The sequence below is a fragment of the Ovis canadensis genome, chromosome 23 (assembly GCF_042477335.2).
Source record: "Ovis canadensis isolate MfBH-ARS-UI-01 breed Bighorn chromosome 23, ARS-UI_OviCan_v2, whole genome shotgun sequence".
NCBI classification, from domain to species: Eukaryota; Metazoa; Chordata; class Mammalia; order Artiodactyla; family Bovidae; genus Ovis; species Ovis canadensis.
Genome location: NC_091267.1, coordinates 68,189,269 through 68,208,210, shown reverse-complemented (window position 1 = coordinate 68,208,210; position 18,942 = coordinate 68,189,269). Strand labels below are relative to the sequence as shown.

Sequence of the window (18,942 nt, the reverse complement as noted above, 5' to 3'; positions counted from 1 at the left end):
TATGTCATTCATACCAAAACAGAAAATGCCGGAGCAACTTGGCACCGTTTAAAAGCCAAGCCTTAAAAAAAAAAGCCAAGCCTAGGCCTTGGCCATTTTATTCTTTTTTTCAAAACCTGTGGCTGTTGTGTTATTTTAACTTTTATTGGGGTTGTAGATCGTTTTTTTCCCAAAATCAAAAGTATCTTCATTGCTTAGAAAACAGAAGTGTAAAATGGATTTGAAATAAGAAGAGGGTTTTGGCAAAGCAGCTTTAGGAGTGAAAAGCTGGGGGGGTCGGGGGAGGAGAAGCTGTAACATCGAATTTCTGAAATGCGAGGATTCCACCTAATTGGTTGACTTTCACAGTTTCGCATAATGATAGCTTCCTCTGGATCCATAAATCAACTCAGAACTATAAAGTGGAGTTTAACCAAAAGCTCTGTCCAGTATTAGTTAAATGAGATCTTTTGCATTGTCCTGATACAACAGCCACATTCATTTTCAAGCACTTAATTGGATGTATTGTCAAAAACCACGGTGTTGAATTTCCACATTTTAATTTCACATTTGCCTGCTCCCCAGCTTCTGCGCAGGGACGGGTCTGGTTTGGAGCTGCAAGTGTGTGAAAGTTATTGGAGAACGGTCGTCTCTGGGTAATGTTTCTATAAGCCGCCCAAAAATTTTCCCCCTGTAGTCTAGATGGGGAACAGCTGGTTTTTGTTTAAAAAGCTGTTTTGAGAAATGTCTGAATCTTGAGGTGTAGAACTGAGGTCACCAGTAAAAGCAGGTGCTCAGGGACAAGTGAGAAGGACTCTGGGGCCCAGTTGGCCCTATAATCTTCTGCAGGGTATTTCCTATTAGAGGAAAAAGTGTTGAAGTTGGTTCCTTTATTTAGGACGCAAACTGATAAAGTAATAGTATTAGCGACGCTATTGGAAATTGAGCATCTTTGAACATAGCCAGCCCTCGAGTGAATAATTAGCTCCCTCTGAAATGGCTGTTTCCCTCCCAAGGCTTCAAATACAAAGGTCCAAGGCTTTAACTTCCGTTAGGTGTTATAAGCCCTTGAATTTCCTCTTTAAATACACCCACAGTAAAAAGAACCATCATTTCAAATAAACAGCCCCAGAACTTGGTCTGTCCTCCGAGTTCACAGAGGCGAATCTCAGGAAAAGGCAGAAAAGGAACCCGAATTGGCAGGACCAGGAGGAGGCGGTTTTGAAACAGGCTAAGTGCAGAGCATGTGGAACCACTGAAGTCCAGTGCACGTCAGATATCCACCAGCCTGAAGATGAAAGGAAACGGCCTCTTCCCCTGGGAGCTGGCGGTTATTAGCAGCTGTTTATCCAGTCGGGGATAGAGATTAACATTGTAATTTTTTTTTTCTTTTTTTAAAGAACTAGAAGAAAATTTGTTTGGGAAGTTGGCTCTTCATATCAAATCACTGTGCATTGCCAAAAAAAACTTCCTTTCTCAGAACTGAAGTACTAGGGTTGAGCAATGTTATGACTCTCTGAGAAACTCAGGATTACCAAAAAGCCCATCTCCATAAAATAAGAGAAGGGGCCAGAGAAACCAGTGGAAATCTGCCCCTGACACGTGCCCTTGAACTCTGCCCTGTGCAGCTGGCTCTTGAGGCTGGTGCCTGTCCTCAGCCTGCCTCTGTGCGGGAGTGCTCTCCCGCCCCTGCCCCACTGCCCCCCTCTCAGCCCCCCAAATTAATCTTGGCCACTCTGAGTCCTACGCAAATGGATTCTGCACATGCTTACTGCTTGTAAATACCTTTTCATGGCATATTGGGGGAAGTTGCTTAGTACTCTGTAGAGCTTTATTCTCAAAAAAAAAAAAAGAAGAGCTGGATATTGGTATTCCCCCCCCCCCCGATTTAATGCTACTCTTAATGTCATTTTCTTTTATTAAATCCTTTCTTTTGCTTTTGATCTTATTTATAGCAGAGCCACTGGTCATATGGAAACTATTATTGTATAGCTGGGAGATGAAAGACTTCATTGCAGTTAAATAAGAGTGAATCATTTGGGCCAGTAATACACACATACAGTGAGGTACCATTTGTATCCAGAATGCCCTATGTTGTTCACTTGGTAACAGAGCCATTGAGGTTTATAAAGGGCTTTACCAAAGTCTGCTTTTTTCCCAAAATATGTCATCTGACAATATGGAAACAGGTTGATGTGCAATCCTTAGCTACTTTATATATATATATATATGTGTATACATGTATATAGGCACTCACTGTTGTAAAAATAGGAACTTTCATTTAAAGTTGAGATGTTAATCTGTATCAAAATTCTACCCATTTTTCAAACCCTGTCTACAATACCGTTTTCTTGAAGTTGTCTCTGGTTTCTCCATCTGATATGATCTCATTCATCCTTTAAATCCCTACATGACCTTATACTCCTTTATGACATTCATCTTATTTTGCCTTATATAGTATTTTTTATATTAATCTGCTGTTAAGATATGAGAGGCCATGAAGTAATACACACAATCTATCTTTTATTATTTTTTCCTGCAGTGGCTTGCATATACATAATAGCCATTCCTAAGGCCTTTTGAATTAAATGAAATGTTTTTTTTTTTAATAGAAAATGGCTAACCTATAGTCAGCAATACCAAAAGCTTTTAGATTTCAGAGTGTCTCACAGGATATATGCCACTGGTGTCATCCCTGACAGTTTAGGAAGTACATAATTGCACCTTGTGATATTACAGTCCTATACAAGGACCCAGTGCTTGCCTTTGGGGTGCTTACATTTCAGAAGAGGTATAGGCTTTGTGAATAGCAGCCAAACAACATCCTTGGAGCGTATGCCCTGCCCTACTAGACAATGGCCTCGAGTGATGTCCATCATTAACAGTTAGGGGAGAGCCCTCTCCAGATCCAGCAAGATGTTGAGAGTTCTAGAGACCCAGGCAGACTAGGAGGAATGAGAGTAAGGGGGTCTGTAGGACAAATAAAAGTGGGTCCTGGGGAGGGGAGGTAGCCCTTGTGTCCCGGGGGACAGAAGATGGAAGGCTCAGCTTAGGCCTCGGGGATGTGGGAGTGAAGGCACCAAACAAGAGGTCACAAGCAGGTAACTGAAGATGGAGATGAAGAAATTTGAACAGGAGGGTACCGACGTGCTCCTTTGGTGTCCAGGTGAAGCATAAGGTATTGATAAGCTATCTTAGACTTAAGCCATAGGACAGTGAAAAGCCATGCAAGAATCTTGATGTGCAAGAGCCCAAGGGCAGAGGATACAGCATTTACACGCTGAGTATTTCAGAAGGGATGGGGAAGAAATGTTTTGTTACACAAGCTTCTTTACACTTCCACTGCTTTTCCAAAAATGTTACAATCAGCAGGTGTTACTTGCATAACAAAGAAAAGCGTTTTAAACATAAAGGCCTGATTCTTCCCCTGTAGAGGTCATTACAGAGTATTGAGTAGGGTTCCCTGGGCTGTACAATAGATTATTACCTTCTATAGATATAGTAGTGTGTATATGTCAGTCCCAGTCTGCCAGTTTATCCCCTCTTCCCCTTGGTAACCATGTTTGTTTTCTACATCTGTGACTCTGCAAAAGAGTGGGTAAATATATACATGTAACTGATTCACTTTGCTATATAACAGAAACTAACACAGCTTTATAAGTCAACTAAATTCCAGTAAACATTAATTTTTAAAAATGTTTTAAATGAAAGCCTGTTAGTTAAGGATAAATCCCTAGTAACAGGCTTCTTGGGCCAGCTGCAGAGCACTTTGTGTGCCAGGCAGCCAGACACAGGTGTGTTTATTCTGCAGGGACCGGAAATTCCGACACGTATCCAGTGTCCAGTTGTCTTTTCCTTCACTCTAGCAAAAGAAGCTGCTTACGGGTAACTGCAAATTTGCACCATAATCTCTGTGCTGCGTGGGCTTAGTTCACTAGGCTTGGATTATTTCCCCCCATCCTGGGGCCAGGAAGGGCCGGAGTGGACTCTGCTAACCAGCCCCCAAGGCCCCCCGCCCGATGGGCTTCATCCAGTTCTAGTTTCCGGTGTAGGAAAGTGATGTAAAGTATTGGGGGCAGAGGGTGGGGATACAGAGGAGAGAAATGAAACAGTTTTAATAGATGAAACTTGAGTTAAGGGGGAAAAAAAAAAGATGAACTGAAATCACATAACTGCCATTTGCATTTCTCAAACTCGATCACAGAATCATTTATTTTTAACCATTTTGGTGGACATCATGAGAGTTTCAGCCTGGCTGACCCCGTGACAGGTTAACACTGCCAAGGTCAGGGTCGTTTAGACATGCTTAAATCCTTTCGAATGTTATTTTATCATCTGGGGAATAAGCGTTAAATTCATTTCCAAGAATTGCCCAGTTAAGAAATACTTCCGTTTTCAGATAAAGCATAGTTGAAGCTGTGAGATTTCTGGGGAGGGGAAAAAAATTTTTTTTTTTTTTTTTAAGAAAATTAGGTTTTCTCCCAATGAACATTTTAAGAATCGAGATCCAAACTTAAGAATTGAATCCAGATCTGACTTGAGTGAAAAGTCCTTTCAGTGTGTAATCACATGAGTTTTTAAAAATGGTCTGTTAATTTTTTAAAACTGAGGAATGTGGAAATTGTATTCGTGGTTGAAGGGTCTCCCAGATGCCACAGCTTTCTCACACGAAAGAGTTGGTTTGCAGAGCCTACTCTCGTTTTCTACAGAATTCAGTGCCTCTGATACTGTTTCTCAATATCTACCACTGCTATTTCATGAACTTCCAAGTTCCCATCTGTGAGCTATTAAAGTTTGCAAGACCACTTCCCACCTCTGTAAAAGATGCCCCTTTTGGACTCAGTGGTATTTTTTGCACATTTGAGAAAATGTTTGCTTTCCTCTGTTATGACACAGATCTGGCAAGATAATTGAAACTGAAATCGAGCACTCTCTGACTGTCATGTATAATTGATATTTCATGAGGAGATTACAGTTCAGACACCAAAACTGTTTTCTCTGTCAATGGGTGTCTAATTACAGTAAAAAGCCCATCAACATTTTTTTTTAATGATTATAGCAAAACAAGAGAAAGTTAAAAGAGAGAAAAGTAAAAGTTACCAGGACTTTTTTTCTGGGCCCATTCTCTTGTTGTTATTTTCCTTCTTTCTAAAAAACACCTCTGTCAAAAGGAAATTTTTGAACACGATGCCATTAATTACAGACTTTCATTTTGAGATACCAAAATGTTTCTAACAGCATTTCTGGTTTTGTGTCATTATCTCTGGATCTAAAAACTAATGACAAATTTCCTAAAGTTCCCACCCTATACTCTTTTAGAAGGATTATGGTAGGGGAGAAGGAACTGAGGTCTGAAAGCCTGTTTTGAAGCAGTTATCGCTGGAGATAACATTAACAAGGATTGAATAACTGCCAAATGAAATTTAATACATTTTCCCATCCGTGCAATAGGCTTCTTAAATACAACAGAATAATTACTTTCATAATACTCCCTGGAAACAAAGAGAGCAGAAACACTGAATGCCTTTTTTGTTTGTGATGTCTGTTGTGAGCACGAGGATCAGGAGAAGGATGTTTACCAGGGCACTCTCCGTGCATCCCCGCATAAAAAACAGCGTTGCCAGCAGCCACCTCATTTGAAGTTGCATATCTTTAAAATCTGTTTATGTTGGAGGAGTTGTGGCAGCTATTAAATTTTGTAATTCAGTTAGACATCTTGGCCTTGGCTTGAGTTGGTGGACTATGATGGTTTTCCCCTCAGTGATAAAACGAAAGTGATTTTCATATCTGCATCTACATACACACACACACACAGACACAGAGAGAGAGTTTTAAAATGAAAACTCCAGGAAGCAGTTTGTCCCTAAACTCTGCTCCCCTCCTCTCTGTGCATGCATGTGTGAGTGTGTATATGTATTTGTGTGCTAACTCGAATCAGTCGTGTCTGACTCTTTGCAACCTTACAATAAGACTGTAGCCCACCAGTCTTCTTCTCCAGGCAAGAATAATGGAGTGGGTTGCCGTTTCCTTCTCCAGGGGATCTTCCCAACCCGGGGATTGAACCCATGTCTCCTGCGTTGGCAGGCAGATTCCTTACCGCTGGACCTTTGGGTATGCCCTGCCAAATTGGGGGAGGGGGACATCTGGTTCCAGGCTGGCCTGTTCATGGGATGGTCCACTTCTGCTTCAGAATGATGAGCCAGGCCCTCAGATGATCTCAGCATTCTGAACTCAGAACTACTAAAACAAAGAGGGAGTTAGGGGCAGGTTCAGAACCTGGAAGGATGTCCTGGGAGCTTCTGTGAAAGAAGAGTCCAGGGTGTGGTCCAGAGTGGGCAGAAGCCAGAGAGAGAGGTACCAACAGGGGTGGGAGAGGCCGGGATGGCCCCTGGAGACAAGGGATGGCCGTAGGTCACAGGAGTTCCCCAGGCCCTGAGCTTTAGTCACCAAATCTTCCTGTTACAGCTGAGTAATATTCCGTCGTGTACCGCAGCTTCTTCATCCATGTCCCTCCGTCTGTCGATGGACATCTCGGCTGCACCCATGTCCTGGCTCTTGTAAGCTGTGCTCCAGGAACAGGGCTGCATGTGTCTTTTAGAAGTCTGATTTTTCCCAGGGTATGTGCCCAGTAGTGGGATTGCTGGGTCACATAGTAGTTTTATTCCTAAGGAACAAATTTGAGTCCATTCTAATGAAGAGTATAAACCTAGAACTTGCTGTACAGAGTGAAATAAGTCAGAAAGTGAAAACCAAATATGCTATATTAACAAATACGTATATGGAATCTAGAAAAATAGTATTGGCGAACCTATTTACAGACAAGAAATGGAGACACAGACATACAGAACAGCCTCGTGGATGCTGCAGGGGAAGGGGGGCAGGGCAACGTGAGAAAGTAGCTTTCGTGTGTATACGCTGCCATGTGAAGTAGGTAACCAGCGGGGGTGTAACACAGGGAGCCCAGCCGGGTGCTGTGGGTGACATAGAGGGATGAAAGCGGCAGGCGAGGCTCAGGAGGAGAGGACATGTATATAATGATGACCGATTCACGTCGATGTATGGCAGAGACCACCACAGCATTATAAAACAGTTATCCTCTAATAAATAAAATTTAAAAAAAGAAATCTTCCTGTTAAATCTCCTTTTACCTGAGCAAGGCAGAATGAATTTCTGGTCCTTGCTGTTAAAATCACCTCAGTAAATTGATCACTCCATGAAAATTCTACCAAGGATCGCTGTAAGCCCCACATGGCCCAGGGCCCACATCTAAGTTATTCACCATGCATCCCCAGCACCTTCCAGAATGACCACATCAGCTAGATTTGCTGAATTAATAAATATACTCTCTGATCAATTAGCAATTATTGAATAATGTTTATATTTTAGTTCTGTCTTCTATTTTTAGCATAGATATATCTAAAACCATATGGTATGTAACTATAAGAAGACTCTATTGTTAAAGACTGCAAAAAAATTTACAATCAGTATTGATAAAGCTGTTTTCATTGGCTGCCTTTTAACTTCATTGCTTATCTAGATGAAAAGGTTCTCAAAATAGGACTTTAATGAAATATGGATTTTCTGGGTGCCATCCTTAGAATTGATTTGTAGGTTAAAGGAATCTGCTTTTTTTCTAGTCACATTATTATGTATTTGTAAGTGGGCAAATCCTGACTCTCATATATACAGATGGCAGTATTGGTCTCGCCATCTATTTCTGAGTTATTCTATTGATGGGTTTCTGCTGGCCATTCACTGTCGTTTTTTTCCTTGTCTCTTATGTGACCAGAAATAATGTTTCTGAGGGAGAAGTAAATAGGGTTAGGAAATGCTGTCTGTGGCCAAGGAAGCAAGCAGAGCAAAGCTAATTCTTCAAATTGGAATATTATTCCACAGACACGGGCAATGGAATGGATCCTGGAGAGTCAAGCTGATTAGATGGATCCATGGATCTAGACCTATCGTTATTGATCCATTTGTTCCTGAAATATACTACGAGAGAGACCTTCTGATATCACAGAGAATGTTTTCAACTTCCTTTATGGAAAAGAATGTATTATTTCAGGGGCTCTCAGGTGATCTTTAGAAAATTAAAGTTAGGTAATATGCGTGGATAAAAGCCAACATCTAGTCAGAACAACCACCTTCTCAAACATATTTATAGATCATTTAAGATTTCGCTGTCATTCTGCAGGAGAAAGATTTAAAACCAAATGGACATGAACAACATAGAGTGCAAAGAGGATCATAAGTGAAAGCAGCCTGACTTCTCAGGTTTCTTAAACTGTGTAGACTCTTACTTATACGTAGTAAGCAAGTATTTTCAGCTGAAACACCTAACAGTGTCGGTAATTATTGGGCACCTTTGTGTACCATCTGTCTTGCATACTACTACTCCTTGCAATAAACCTGAGATTTACTCACTGTCACTTCCAGTGTTACTTTCTCCATTTTGGGTTTGAGTAACTTACCCAAGATTATATAACAAGTAAAGAAACCAGTTACAGTTAGAATCTACATATTTTTAACTCTCATATTGTGTTAATTTTCACTTAGTTATGCTGTCTATCATAATAGTTGAGGCAGAGAAAATAGAAAGGTCATTGGGTGTGGGTTCTTTTAAAAACTAAACATGATCTAGAAGGGAAAAAAAAGAAATTTCAGGATTAATAACTGAATATGTTTTAATTGAAAAGCAATGTCTTAACCTTGAATTGCATCTCAGTTGCCCACAAAGAAGGCTTGAGGGTTTTAACAGAATGATTCTAAAATAGAAGGAGGGTATGGGAATCTCTGCCACGCTCAGATTGGTGGTTACCTTCAGTGATTCCAACTTAGACTCATCCTTTGTGGAAAGAAATGTAATCCACTGGGAAGGCCAGTAACTATGAATCAGCAGTTGGATAATTAGTTAGGTTATACTTAATAACGGTCTTTGCTAAAGAGCTACCATTTGATCAGGGCCTGTAAAATTCATGCTTTCAAGTTGACATCTTAGAATGAAAGGATAGCCGTTGATTGAATCAGTCTTCTAATTGCACAAATATAAAAGTGGAAAAAAGCTATCATTCTTTGGTATGAAAGGGAAATGAAAACATACACAGTGAGAAACGGCTGCAGGGAGCTGGGTGGGCACGGTCTGCCTGCGAGAGGTCAGGCTTCCGTTACAGGTGCAAGGCAGGAGAGGCGTGGCGGTAGTGCTCAGTATGTGAAAAGGGCTGACGCTTACGCCACGGAGCTCTGGAAGTTAAATCCAGGACCAGTGGCTGCAGTGTCCAAGGAGGCCAACTTGTGCTGGAGATGGAGTAGCTGTTTTGGAAGATAATCAGGTTCTTAATATACCTGAAGCACCCACATATCAGTAGGAACTAGCCACCTTCCAGACTGCTCTGGGGAGGGACACAGGCACCCAGAGGACAGACAGCATGAAGCTCCCCAGATACCTCAGCTGCAACATTCATCTAAACTTCCCGGTGTGCCCGAGTCCTTAAAGCCTGTGCTCTTCTTGCTGTATTTTGTTTTAACTTTTTAAAAAAATTATTTTGAAATTTAAAAAATTATAAAAACGTGGTGTTGGCTTACAGCGCTGTGTTAATTTCTGCTGTCCAGTGGATACATATGTATATACATTCTTTTTCATATTCTTTTCCATTATGGTTTATCACAGGACATTGAATGTATTTCCCTGTGCTGTGCAGTAGGACCTTGTCGTTTATCCATTCTCTGTATAATAGTTTTATTTTTGCTGTATTTTGAATCTCAGCAGTTAGTATGATTTATATGGTCCTCCCCCTCCCCTCTGTGTCATCATCTTCTGCATTGTTTTGGAGTCTGTAAAGGTGACAGTTCATACTAGGCTGTCTTGAGATAGCACATGCTTCATCTGGTTCTGTGCATTTTATTGCTGCAGTTCAGATTCTTATTGTTGTTGCGCTTGGCGAAAATATTCTTTAAACACTGGGTAGCAAAAGAGTGAAGATTTTGCGTTGTGGCTTTCGATTTCGGATTGGGAAAAAACATACACTCTTTGATTCATAGCAGTGTAAATTCATGGAGAGATACTTTTAGTGTTAGACCCACCAAACAATACACTAACAGATAATTACGTGGAATGCCAGTGAAGCTTGACTCACGGTCCTCTTGGTTTCCAAATGCTCAATGGTCTTCCTTGAAGGCGTTCACTATAAAAGTCAGCTATTGCTGTCTCAGTGCCATAAGTTCAACATCTCTGGACCCCAGAGTAGGTAGCAGTAATTAATAAAAAACTCAGCAGTATTTTTTTTCCAGACCCAGTCATCATGCTGTACTCTATAATTTTATTCTTGGAGTCATCGAGAGTGTTTCCAATATGGTGTCTATCTAGGATCAGAATAGTTTAAAAAAAAATGGAAAAATGTCCAAACATCTTTGCATGGCAATGATGGCATTACTGGTGTGTTTAATAAAACCTTTATTGGTACATTTTCCGGTATGGTGGCATTGGCAGAAACGGTCCCCCTTTGGATTTGGAACTCAGCAGCTGATGAAATACAGTAAACATTAATTTGGAATGGGCTGCCAGTTTTGGAAAGCCAGGTGACATTTTATTATATTTGTACCGAGCAGGGGCTACGTCCCATACTGCTGTAGCTTCCGCTGTCAGAGGCTTAGCTGGCATTATGGAAAAAAAAAAAAAAAAAGAAAAACATGGCAGGCCTGAGAATCTTATCCCCTGAAATGAAAGTCGAATGCCAAATTGAAATTCCTGTAGGATTTCCGATAGCAATGGGGGAATTGAGAAGCCCACAATTAAGCATATGGGCATTAAGATAATTGTCAGATCTGTTGGCGGACATGATAGAAGGCAGATGGGTGCGAATCAGTACGCTCCACCGCAGCACCCTGGGAGACAATTTGACGTTTTACCTGCCTGAGCTCCTCTGCCATATTTGTCACTGGATGTACAGCACAGCATCTTACTGAGCGTTAAGTGTTGTGTTTTTTTTCCTTCCGCTGAGGACTGTAGCTGCATGTATGATCCTTCAGCGCCCTCTAGTGAAATGCACTGGGGAGTCTTGTTTTCAAAGGCTGGTCTTCCTTCCTTGGGGCCCTGCGGTCGCACCTCTGATGCCCACTTACCTCCGCCGTCCCTCTGGCTCTTTCAGGTTGGGGCCCATCGTGAAGACGGCGTGGCCCTGCGAGGCAGCCACTCTCTCGTTCCGAACCAGGTGCCGGTGCCGCAGCTACCTGTCCAGTCGGCAACTTCCCCTGATCTGAACCCACCCCAGGACCCTTACAGAGGTAGGTCCACCTTGGAGGGGCACGTCTCATTTCCCTGAAACAGTAGACCCCGTGTGCCTGCAGTGCCTCCTTGGCATTCATCCCTCAGGAAGCACTGGCCCGTAACCATGAAGCCGTTTCGGTAACAAGATGGTAAGGAAATGGGAAAGGCTTTCGAACATCGATGGCTAATTGTGTTTCTTCGGTAACTGTTTTCCTCCAGCATCTTCTGAAACCCTGCTCCTGTTTGCAGCAGGGGATGAGACCAGATACTGATGAGAGGAAATGTGATTTTAGCTATTTCCACATTGCGCTCATCCAGATCCTTTAATGTGGTTAGTTGTAGCCTGACAGTGATGTTTCCAAATGAAGAGGAAGGAAGGAAATGGGTTTTTGTTGCTTACGATGGAAGGAAATGTAGGTACATTTCAAAAATGGGACTCAGTCGGATGAGTCATCCGGCTCTGTCCTGATTGCACCGTACCCCTGACTCCTTTCGGCTTTCCAAGACCCCAGGTGGCAGAGTCACAGGAACAAGACCTGGGTCCCAGGTCCCTCTGCAAATGGCTGGCCCGATGACCAAGAGATGCTTATGTAATACCCCATTGCCCTCACATTGAGAATAAAATGTGCTAACAGTGCCACAAGAACGGATATGTGTAAGCATTTGTCCAAGTATTAAGCATTGTAAGAATCTGATTGTTAACTATATGTGGGCATGCCTGCCCATTTTTATCGGAATAGTCAGACTTTGATGGCCCTTTCTTTTAAAGAGCCTTTGGGTTTTCTTTGTCTTAGGTCAGCCCTTCTTATTGTGTACAAGCATGACCTGAGGATGTTGTTAAAATGCTGATTCTGATTCAGTGAGTCTGGGGTTCTGCATTTCTAATGGGCTTCCAGGGGATAAGCATACTCCTGGTCCCCTGACCAGATTTTGAGGGACAAGATTCTGGACCCCATAGATTACAGATTGAAGGAAATACTGAATAGACACGCTTCTTCCTTAGAAATAAATGATTGCATTTGGGCCACGTTTTAAGATTTATTGTGATCTTGGAAAGTTGAGCAGTGGAAGAGCTAGAAATGTCTTCATTGAGCTGCTTTCCATATGTACCATTTTTAAAGACTGATTACTCTTCGAGGATAAGAGAAGCCTAATTTCAGAATATCATTAGGGTATCTATTGAAGTCTTGACTGTACGTATTTAGCGTACTCCCTGGGAATTATATTTTAAGGACATTTTTCTATTAAACCATTGCATATGGAAGAAACTCAATATAATAGCTGATATTTACTTGGGTTCTTAATCAGAACATTGAGGTGTGTGATTTTCATGATTATGATTTTCATTGCAATTAAGTTGATGTTTTGTAGACAGTGAAATTACCATCTACTCCAAAAGATTGCAAAATAGAATTTAACCTCAGCGCCAATGCAGGGATAACTTGTTTCTGCAGGTGCATTTTTGAAACTTCACTAAAGATGATGAGGAAAGTGATGGATCACACAGTTGGGCGGTCTGAAATGAATAGCCAGCGGCCCTGCAGCCTGGGGCATGTGTGTCTGTGCCTCGAGGCTTTGGTGGGTGTGTCACCTGCTCTCTCTCTTTTTTTTTTTTGTCTGCAGGCATGCCACCAGGCTTGCAGGGCCAGAGTGTCTCCTCCGGCAGCTCTGAGATCAAATCCGACGACGAGGGTGACGAAAACCTGCAAGACACGAAATCTTCCGAGGACAAGAAATTAGATGACGACAAGAAGGATATCAAATCCATTACTAGGTCAAGATCTAGGTAACAGTATATAATACTGTCGCTTCATTTAATTCCTTTATTGGACTTTGATGAAGTGAACAGAACAGGAAGAAACTATTCAGTTTTTTCCTGGAAGGTAAATCTGCAGCTAAAAATTAAAAAGGAAAGGCTTACTCTAGAGGCACGAACGTATCATTTGAGATACCTGTACTCTAGGAAAGCCGAAACTGCCTTTGCATTTATGAATTTGGACCCAATGCTGATAATGACACAAAATGGCAAAAACAATTTATCACCAATTCAAATGCAAGCAGTCGATTTGTAAGACTGCTTATTCTACAAATTTGGTCAGAAATGTTCTTCTGAAAATACTTCTAAAAAGAGATCCTATTGCTATTGAAAGCTCAATTGATATATGTGCAGTTGTAACTTTTTTCTTACCTTGAAAGTGAGAAAGTACCGATTTCCCAGCCTGAGTCTACATATGTTGAGAGAGAGATATATATATGTATAAGAGTAGTACCTATGTTGCTGTTTTTTTTCTTGGCTACTCCTTTCTACAGAAAATTCAATTGCAGGAAAATAGCTTCTGATCAGTTTTCTCAGCTCCGAAATATCTTTAAATTAGAATCTGTCTCCTTGAACTGTAATCTGATAAGCAGATGGACTTTTTTGAACATTGTGACACCCACGTTCTTTGCCTTGGTGCTCTTGGATAATTTTTATTTGGAAATTTAATGAGCTGTACTATGACAGTGCCTCCCTTTATAAACAACATTTGTTTGGCTGCCCTGGGTCTTAGTGTGGGCCTGTGGGATCTAGTTCCCTGACCAGGGATCAGATTCAGGCCCCCTGCGTTGGGAGCACGGAGTCTTAGCCGCTGGACCGCTAGAGAAGTGCTGATTCCTCCCTTTGAGAGGCTGTCGTTCTCAAGGTTATGCCTGGGGTCCTTTAGGGATTAAGGACATGCCATCTTTTCATACTGCCTTTGTAGTTAGATTTGTTTCTAAGTTCTACCACAGTTTTGAAAATTCTGGAACCTTCGCGCTTACACCTTTCCACCATTGCTGTGGTTTCCTGGCCCTTGGCCATTTCCTGACTCTTGCCTTGGAATGATAAGACGTTCCCAGGAGGGCCTTTGACATCCTTAGCAATTTCTCTGTTAATTCAGTCAACTCTTGGTAACTTAACTAGTGGCTGTAACACATGCATTTTCAGTTCATCCTTTGAAGTCTCAATGCAGCATTTAAACTTGGCTGTTAAGAACCTTCTTGTTTCAAAGGTCACTCTCTTGACGTTCACTTAGGACTCCAAAACTGTTGTCTGACAAGGCTTTCCAAATCTAGGCAGTTTTGTTTGCATAAACAACTTGTAAGTGGATAACCCATTCTCATTCATTACTGGCCTGAATACACTTGGAAAACAATTTCCCATTTTCAGCCCCACTTTGGAAAAAGTGTGGCATATGTTTGCTATGTAAAAACATTACCCAAATTTTTACCTTCTGGACAGGACCAGCAGAAACTCGACTCTGTTCTCATTTTGCTTGTTACATCTTACTTTTGTGGTGGGCTGTGGGTGTGAATTCACAGTCACCTTGAATTCCTTGGCGTTGGCCGAGGTCATGGATGGGAGAGAGATGGGTGGGCAGAGGAAGTGAGGAAGAGAATCAGGTGGCGGAGAAAGAGAGCTTTCTGATGGGCTCAGTTCGGTTGTGCACTCATCAACACACATCCAAGGCAGACAGTCCCATCTGGAAGGGAGTTTAACCTACAGGAAGGCGAGCCAAGTCTTAAAGCATCTTTCTTTGGTGTCTGCCTCCCTTGCAAGTGCTCTTGGCTTACTTGCGTGCATCATCTTTGTGGGCAGCGTGTGCTGCAGCCCAGGGATCCACTCCATTTCTGCCTGACTGGGTCTTCTGTGTCATGATGTGTCCTCACTGCAATGTGGAAGTTACACAGAGATTCTTCACAGTGGAAGACTTGGAGCCATTCATGTTTTAAATTCTTTTTAACTTCTTTTAAAAATAATGTTTTGGCCTGTCTAAGCAGCATGTGGGATCTTAGTTTCCTGACCAGGGATTGAACCCATGGCCCTCCGCAGTGCAAGCGCAGAGTCTAGACCACTGGACCCCCAGGGAGGTCCTGAACACATAGATTTTTAAGCCAGTACTCCTTAAGTGAGTAGATGAAGTGAGTAGATGGCTTCCCACATGTTCCTCCAGCTCTGAAATGTTGTGATTCATATGTTCATTCAGTGAGCCTTTCAGATTCATGGAATATTAAGGTCGAGGCTCACCTTGTTGGTCCTTGGGGTCAGTGCTCAGATCTCTAGGTTGACATCCTTATAGATGGTCACTGCCGTTTTGCTCCTTATAATGGAGTTTTTGAGTGAAGTATACTTCATTTTTAATGTCTCTCATGCTCAAAAAAGGTTCTTGTTCATGTTAATTCAGACTGTCCCACTTGGAGTTCCTTGCTCTGTTCTGTCTTTGTAAGGCATCATCTCCCATGCCCCTCTTTTACAAGTGATTCCCCAGAAACAGTTAGAAACCTTGATGCCATGAAATCCTCCTGATATGACAGGCTTTCCAAGTAGCTCATCATCATCCTATCTGCCTCCCATTGAAAAGTTTATAATTTATCAGGATCTCACCCAGAAGTAGAAGTCACCTTGTCTTTCCAGACTGCTGGCTCCAACCATGCCTTTGAGTGAATCATTTCTGTTCTCAACAATCAGAGAGCAGCTTTCCGGCTTCATTTTTGTCTCACAGTGAGGTTGTGGTCATTGATAACCAGTAAGTTTGAGTTGAGTTGGGTTGGGTTTGCCTGAAACTCAGGTTTCCCCAACCTGTCTCGTGACCGTAAACATCCATAATGTTAAAGGTTACGGAGATGATGTTTTTCTAACCTTGCTATATTTAATACATGGAGAAAGTGAGACTCGATACAGTAAGTGGCCTGACCAAGCCCTCCAAGCTGGTTAGCAGACAGCAGGCCCTCGTGTTCACTCATTCATTGTCTTGAATGGATGACTTTCTTAATCCTGTTAGAGCTGCATTGTGTTAATTTTGAAGTATCCACATCGTTTTTCAGTCCCTTGTTTTCCTCAGGTTCACACGTCATATTATGAAAGTTAAAAAAAAAAAAAAAAAAACAGTTTCGGTCTCCAGCCCTTTCTGGATTGCGGTCCTGAAGTGTAGCTTGAGCCGGAGTTGACCGTGCACTGCTTTGCCGCACATGGCTTTATGGACCAGAGCTGTGTTTTCCCTTTTTGGCTGCCTTCTATCCATACGGTGCACTTGGGGCCCCAGTCTGAACCTCTCCTGTTGGGCTTGGGTTTTATATCTGTGAGACTCTGAATGTCTCACGCAGGGACTGTCGTAACCACCTAAAGCAGTGCCGAGCCCTGGCAGAGAGAAAACTCCACCAGGGACAAGGGCTTGAGATGGGAAAGCTCCCCGACAGCTTGGGAAGAAATCGGAGGGAATTTAGAAACCGTCCCTTTCCGCGCCCCCATTAGAAAATGCCGCGTCTTCCCCTGTGTCCGCAGCAATAACGACGACGAGGACCTGACGCCCGAGCAGAAGGCGGAGCGGGAGAAGGAGCGGCGGATGGCGAACAACGCCCGCGAGCGCCTGCGCGTGCGCGACATCAACGAGGCGTTCAAGGAGCTGGGCCGCATGGTGCAGCTGCACCTCAAGAGCGACAAGCCCCAGACCAAGCTCCTGATCCTCCACCAGGCCGTGGCCGTCATCCTCAGCCTGGAGCAGCAAGTCCGAGGTCAGGGCGGGCGGCCGGCTTCCTTGCAGAGGTCAGGGTGGAGCCCGAGGGTCGCGGCCAAGGCACCCCTAGCATCCCGGGGCCGTTCCCGTGTTTCAGCCACAGGGCAGCCCCCCTCCCCCTGTAATGAAGCCCCAGGACTTTCCTTACAGCTGGGACGGACGTTACCCTAGGTCCTCTCAGCAATCCCAGCTCAGCATCTTCTCTTGGGGCTTCCAGGTGGCCCCGGGGTAAAGACTCCGCCTGCCAAGGCAGGAGACGTGGGTTCGATCCCGGTCGGGACAACCCCTGCAGGGGGACATGGCCGCCCACGCCGGCCTTCTTGTGAGGAGCATCCCGTGGACGGAGGAGCCTGGCGGGCTGCAGTCCCCGGGGTCGGAAAAGAGGGGAACGTGACCTGGCGACTGAGCAGCAAATGCTTGCTTTACCGACTTTCTTAGACCGTAAGCGCCCGCAGTTGCCCCAGGCAGATGAGGGAGGTTGAGCCAGGGGATCGCAGCAGTGCGCATTTTCCCGCTCGGCCCGCTTGTTCTGGAAGGCAGAACCTGAGAGAAGGGCTGAGCAGACCCGCAGAAGCGTAGCATGACCGCCCCACACCAGAAGCCCTGGGTGAGGCCTCAGCCCTCCATGCTCTCCTCTCCCACAGAAAGGAACCTGAACCCGAAAGCCGCGTGTCTGAAGAGAAGGGAAGAAGAGAAGGTCTCCTCGGAGCCGCCCCCGCTGTCCTTGGCGGGCCCGCACCCCGGCATGGGAGACGCGTCCAACCACATGGGACAGATGTGAAAGGGCAAGTGTGTTCCAGCCGTTTCTGAAGGCATCCCCCTGTGTCCCGTGCCCAGGCGTCAGCCCTGAGAGTCGTATCTGACCCAGAAGCGCACACTGATTTTCCCTACGGGGGGGGGGGGGGGGGGGGGGAATTTAAAAATGAAAGCTTCTCTTCTCTGTTACAAACGTACTAATTCATCTTTCTCTCTTCTCTCTCAGGTCCAAGTTGCCACATTGCTTCATTAATACGAGAGACCACTTCCTTAACAGCTGTATTATCTTAAACCCACATAAACACTTCTCCTTAACCCCTTTTTTTGTAATATAAGACAAGTCTGAGTAGTTATGAATCACAGACGCAAGAGGTTTCAGCATTCCCAATGATCAAAAAACCGAAAAACAAAAAAAAAAGAAAAAAAACGTGCAACTTAGGGGTTGACTCTCTTTAACATATCATTCAGAATGTGCAGTGTGTGCAGGCTGAGACGCAGCCCAGAGACTGAATGGCAATCTTTCCACACTGTGGAACAATGCATTTGTGCCTAAACTTCTTTTGGAAAAAAAAAAAAAGTATATAATTAATTTGTAAGTCTGAAAAAAAAATATTTAATTTAAAAAAAAATTGTAAACTTGCAATAATGAAAAAGTGTACTTCTGAAGAAAACGACATGACCGTTTTTGTTGGTATTCAAGTCAGCTAGTGTTTATAATGACCGGATATCGAATAAGGGAAGCCCGGCTGCCCTCGTAACAAAACCAGCAAATATCCTGATGACAGCGAAGTGATGACATTAGCCATTCCTTAGGGTAGGAGGAACAGATGGATCTTATAGACCTATGACAAATATATATATAAATATATATATAAATATATATTAAAAATTTAGTGACTATGGTAAGCTTTTGTTCATTTGTTTCAGACTTTTTTCTCCTGTAAAAAAATAGTACTGATTAACTTTTTTAAAAGAAAGATTTTACTGTAAATACGGAGGTGTTTTTTTTGGTTTTGGTTTTTTTTTGGGTCTGATTTCTGTCCCTCTCCCTGGTTTGTTCTCGTAACCTGTAGTGCCAACTCTGCTTCCAGAGCAGGTAGTACAGGATGAAATGCTGACCCTGATGTTGCTTTTCATTCATAAATAAGTAGAAAATTGTTTCTTCAGTCTTTTGGGAACACAGGACTTAAAAGTCACATCATGTGTAGATATTACCAAGCAGCATTACCAAGACATGGCAAAGAGTTTGTCTGAATTGGAATGTTGCTGTTTGTGGCCCTCTTCCGGGATTTTCAGAGGTACAAGGTTAGAATGCTACAATGTTACCACCGTGCCTTCCAATGTTTATATCATCGGAAACATAACATAATCAAAGTGGCTGTGATTTAACAAAATGATTAAAGTGTTACCTAC

At 43.1% G+C, this 18,942-nt stretch overlaps 1 protein-coding gene across 50 annotated transcripts in view; it reads left to right on the top strand.

Moving 5' to 3' along the window:
- TCF4 (transcription factor 4) overlaps nucleotides 1-18,208 on the top strand; it is a 380,205-nt gene extending 361,997 nt beyond the window's left edge. For 32 of the 50 annotated variants that reach the window (XM_069568875.1, XM_069568859.1, XM_069568862.1 and 29 more), the window contains 5 exons: nucleotides 11,124-11,259; nucleotides 12,866-13,028; nucleotides 16,542-16,771; nucleotides 17,418-17,558; nucleotides 17,756-18,208. In XM_069568875.1, coding sequence (XP_069424976.1) covers nucleotides 11,124-11,259; nucleotides 12,866-13,028; nucleotides 16,542-16,771; nucleotides 17,418-17,554 — 666 coding nt within the window. In that variant the 3' untranslated portion in view covers nucleotides 17,555-17,558; nucleotides 17,756-18,208. The remainder of the gene's footprint in view (nucleotides 1-11,123; nucleotides 11,260-12,865; nucleotides 13,029-16,541; nucleotides 16,772-17,417; nucleotides 17,559-17,755) is intronic. The other 18 variants (XM_069568866.1, XM_069568864.1, XM_069568865.1 and 15 more) reach the window with 1 other exon arrangement.
- The last annotated feature ends 734 nt before the right edge of the window (nucleotides 18,209-18,942 follow it).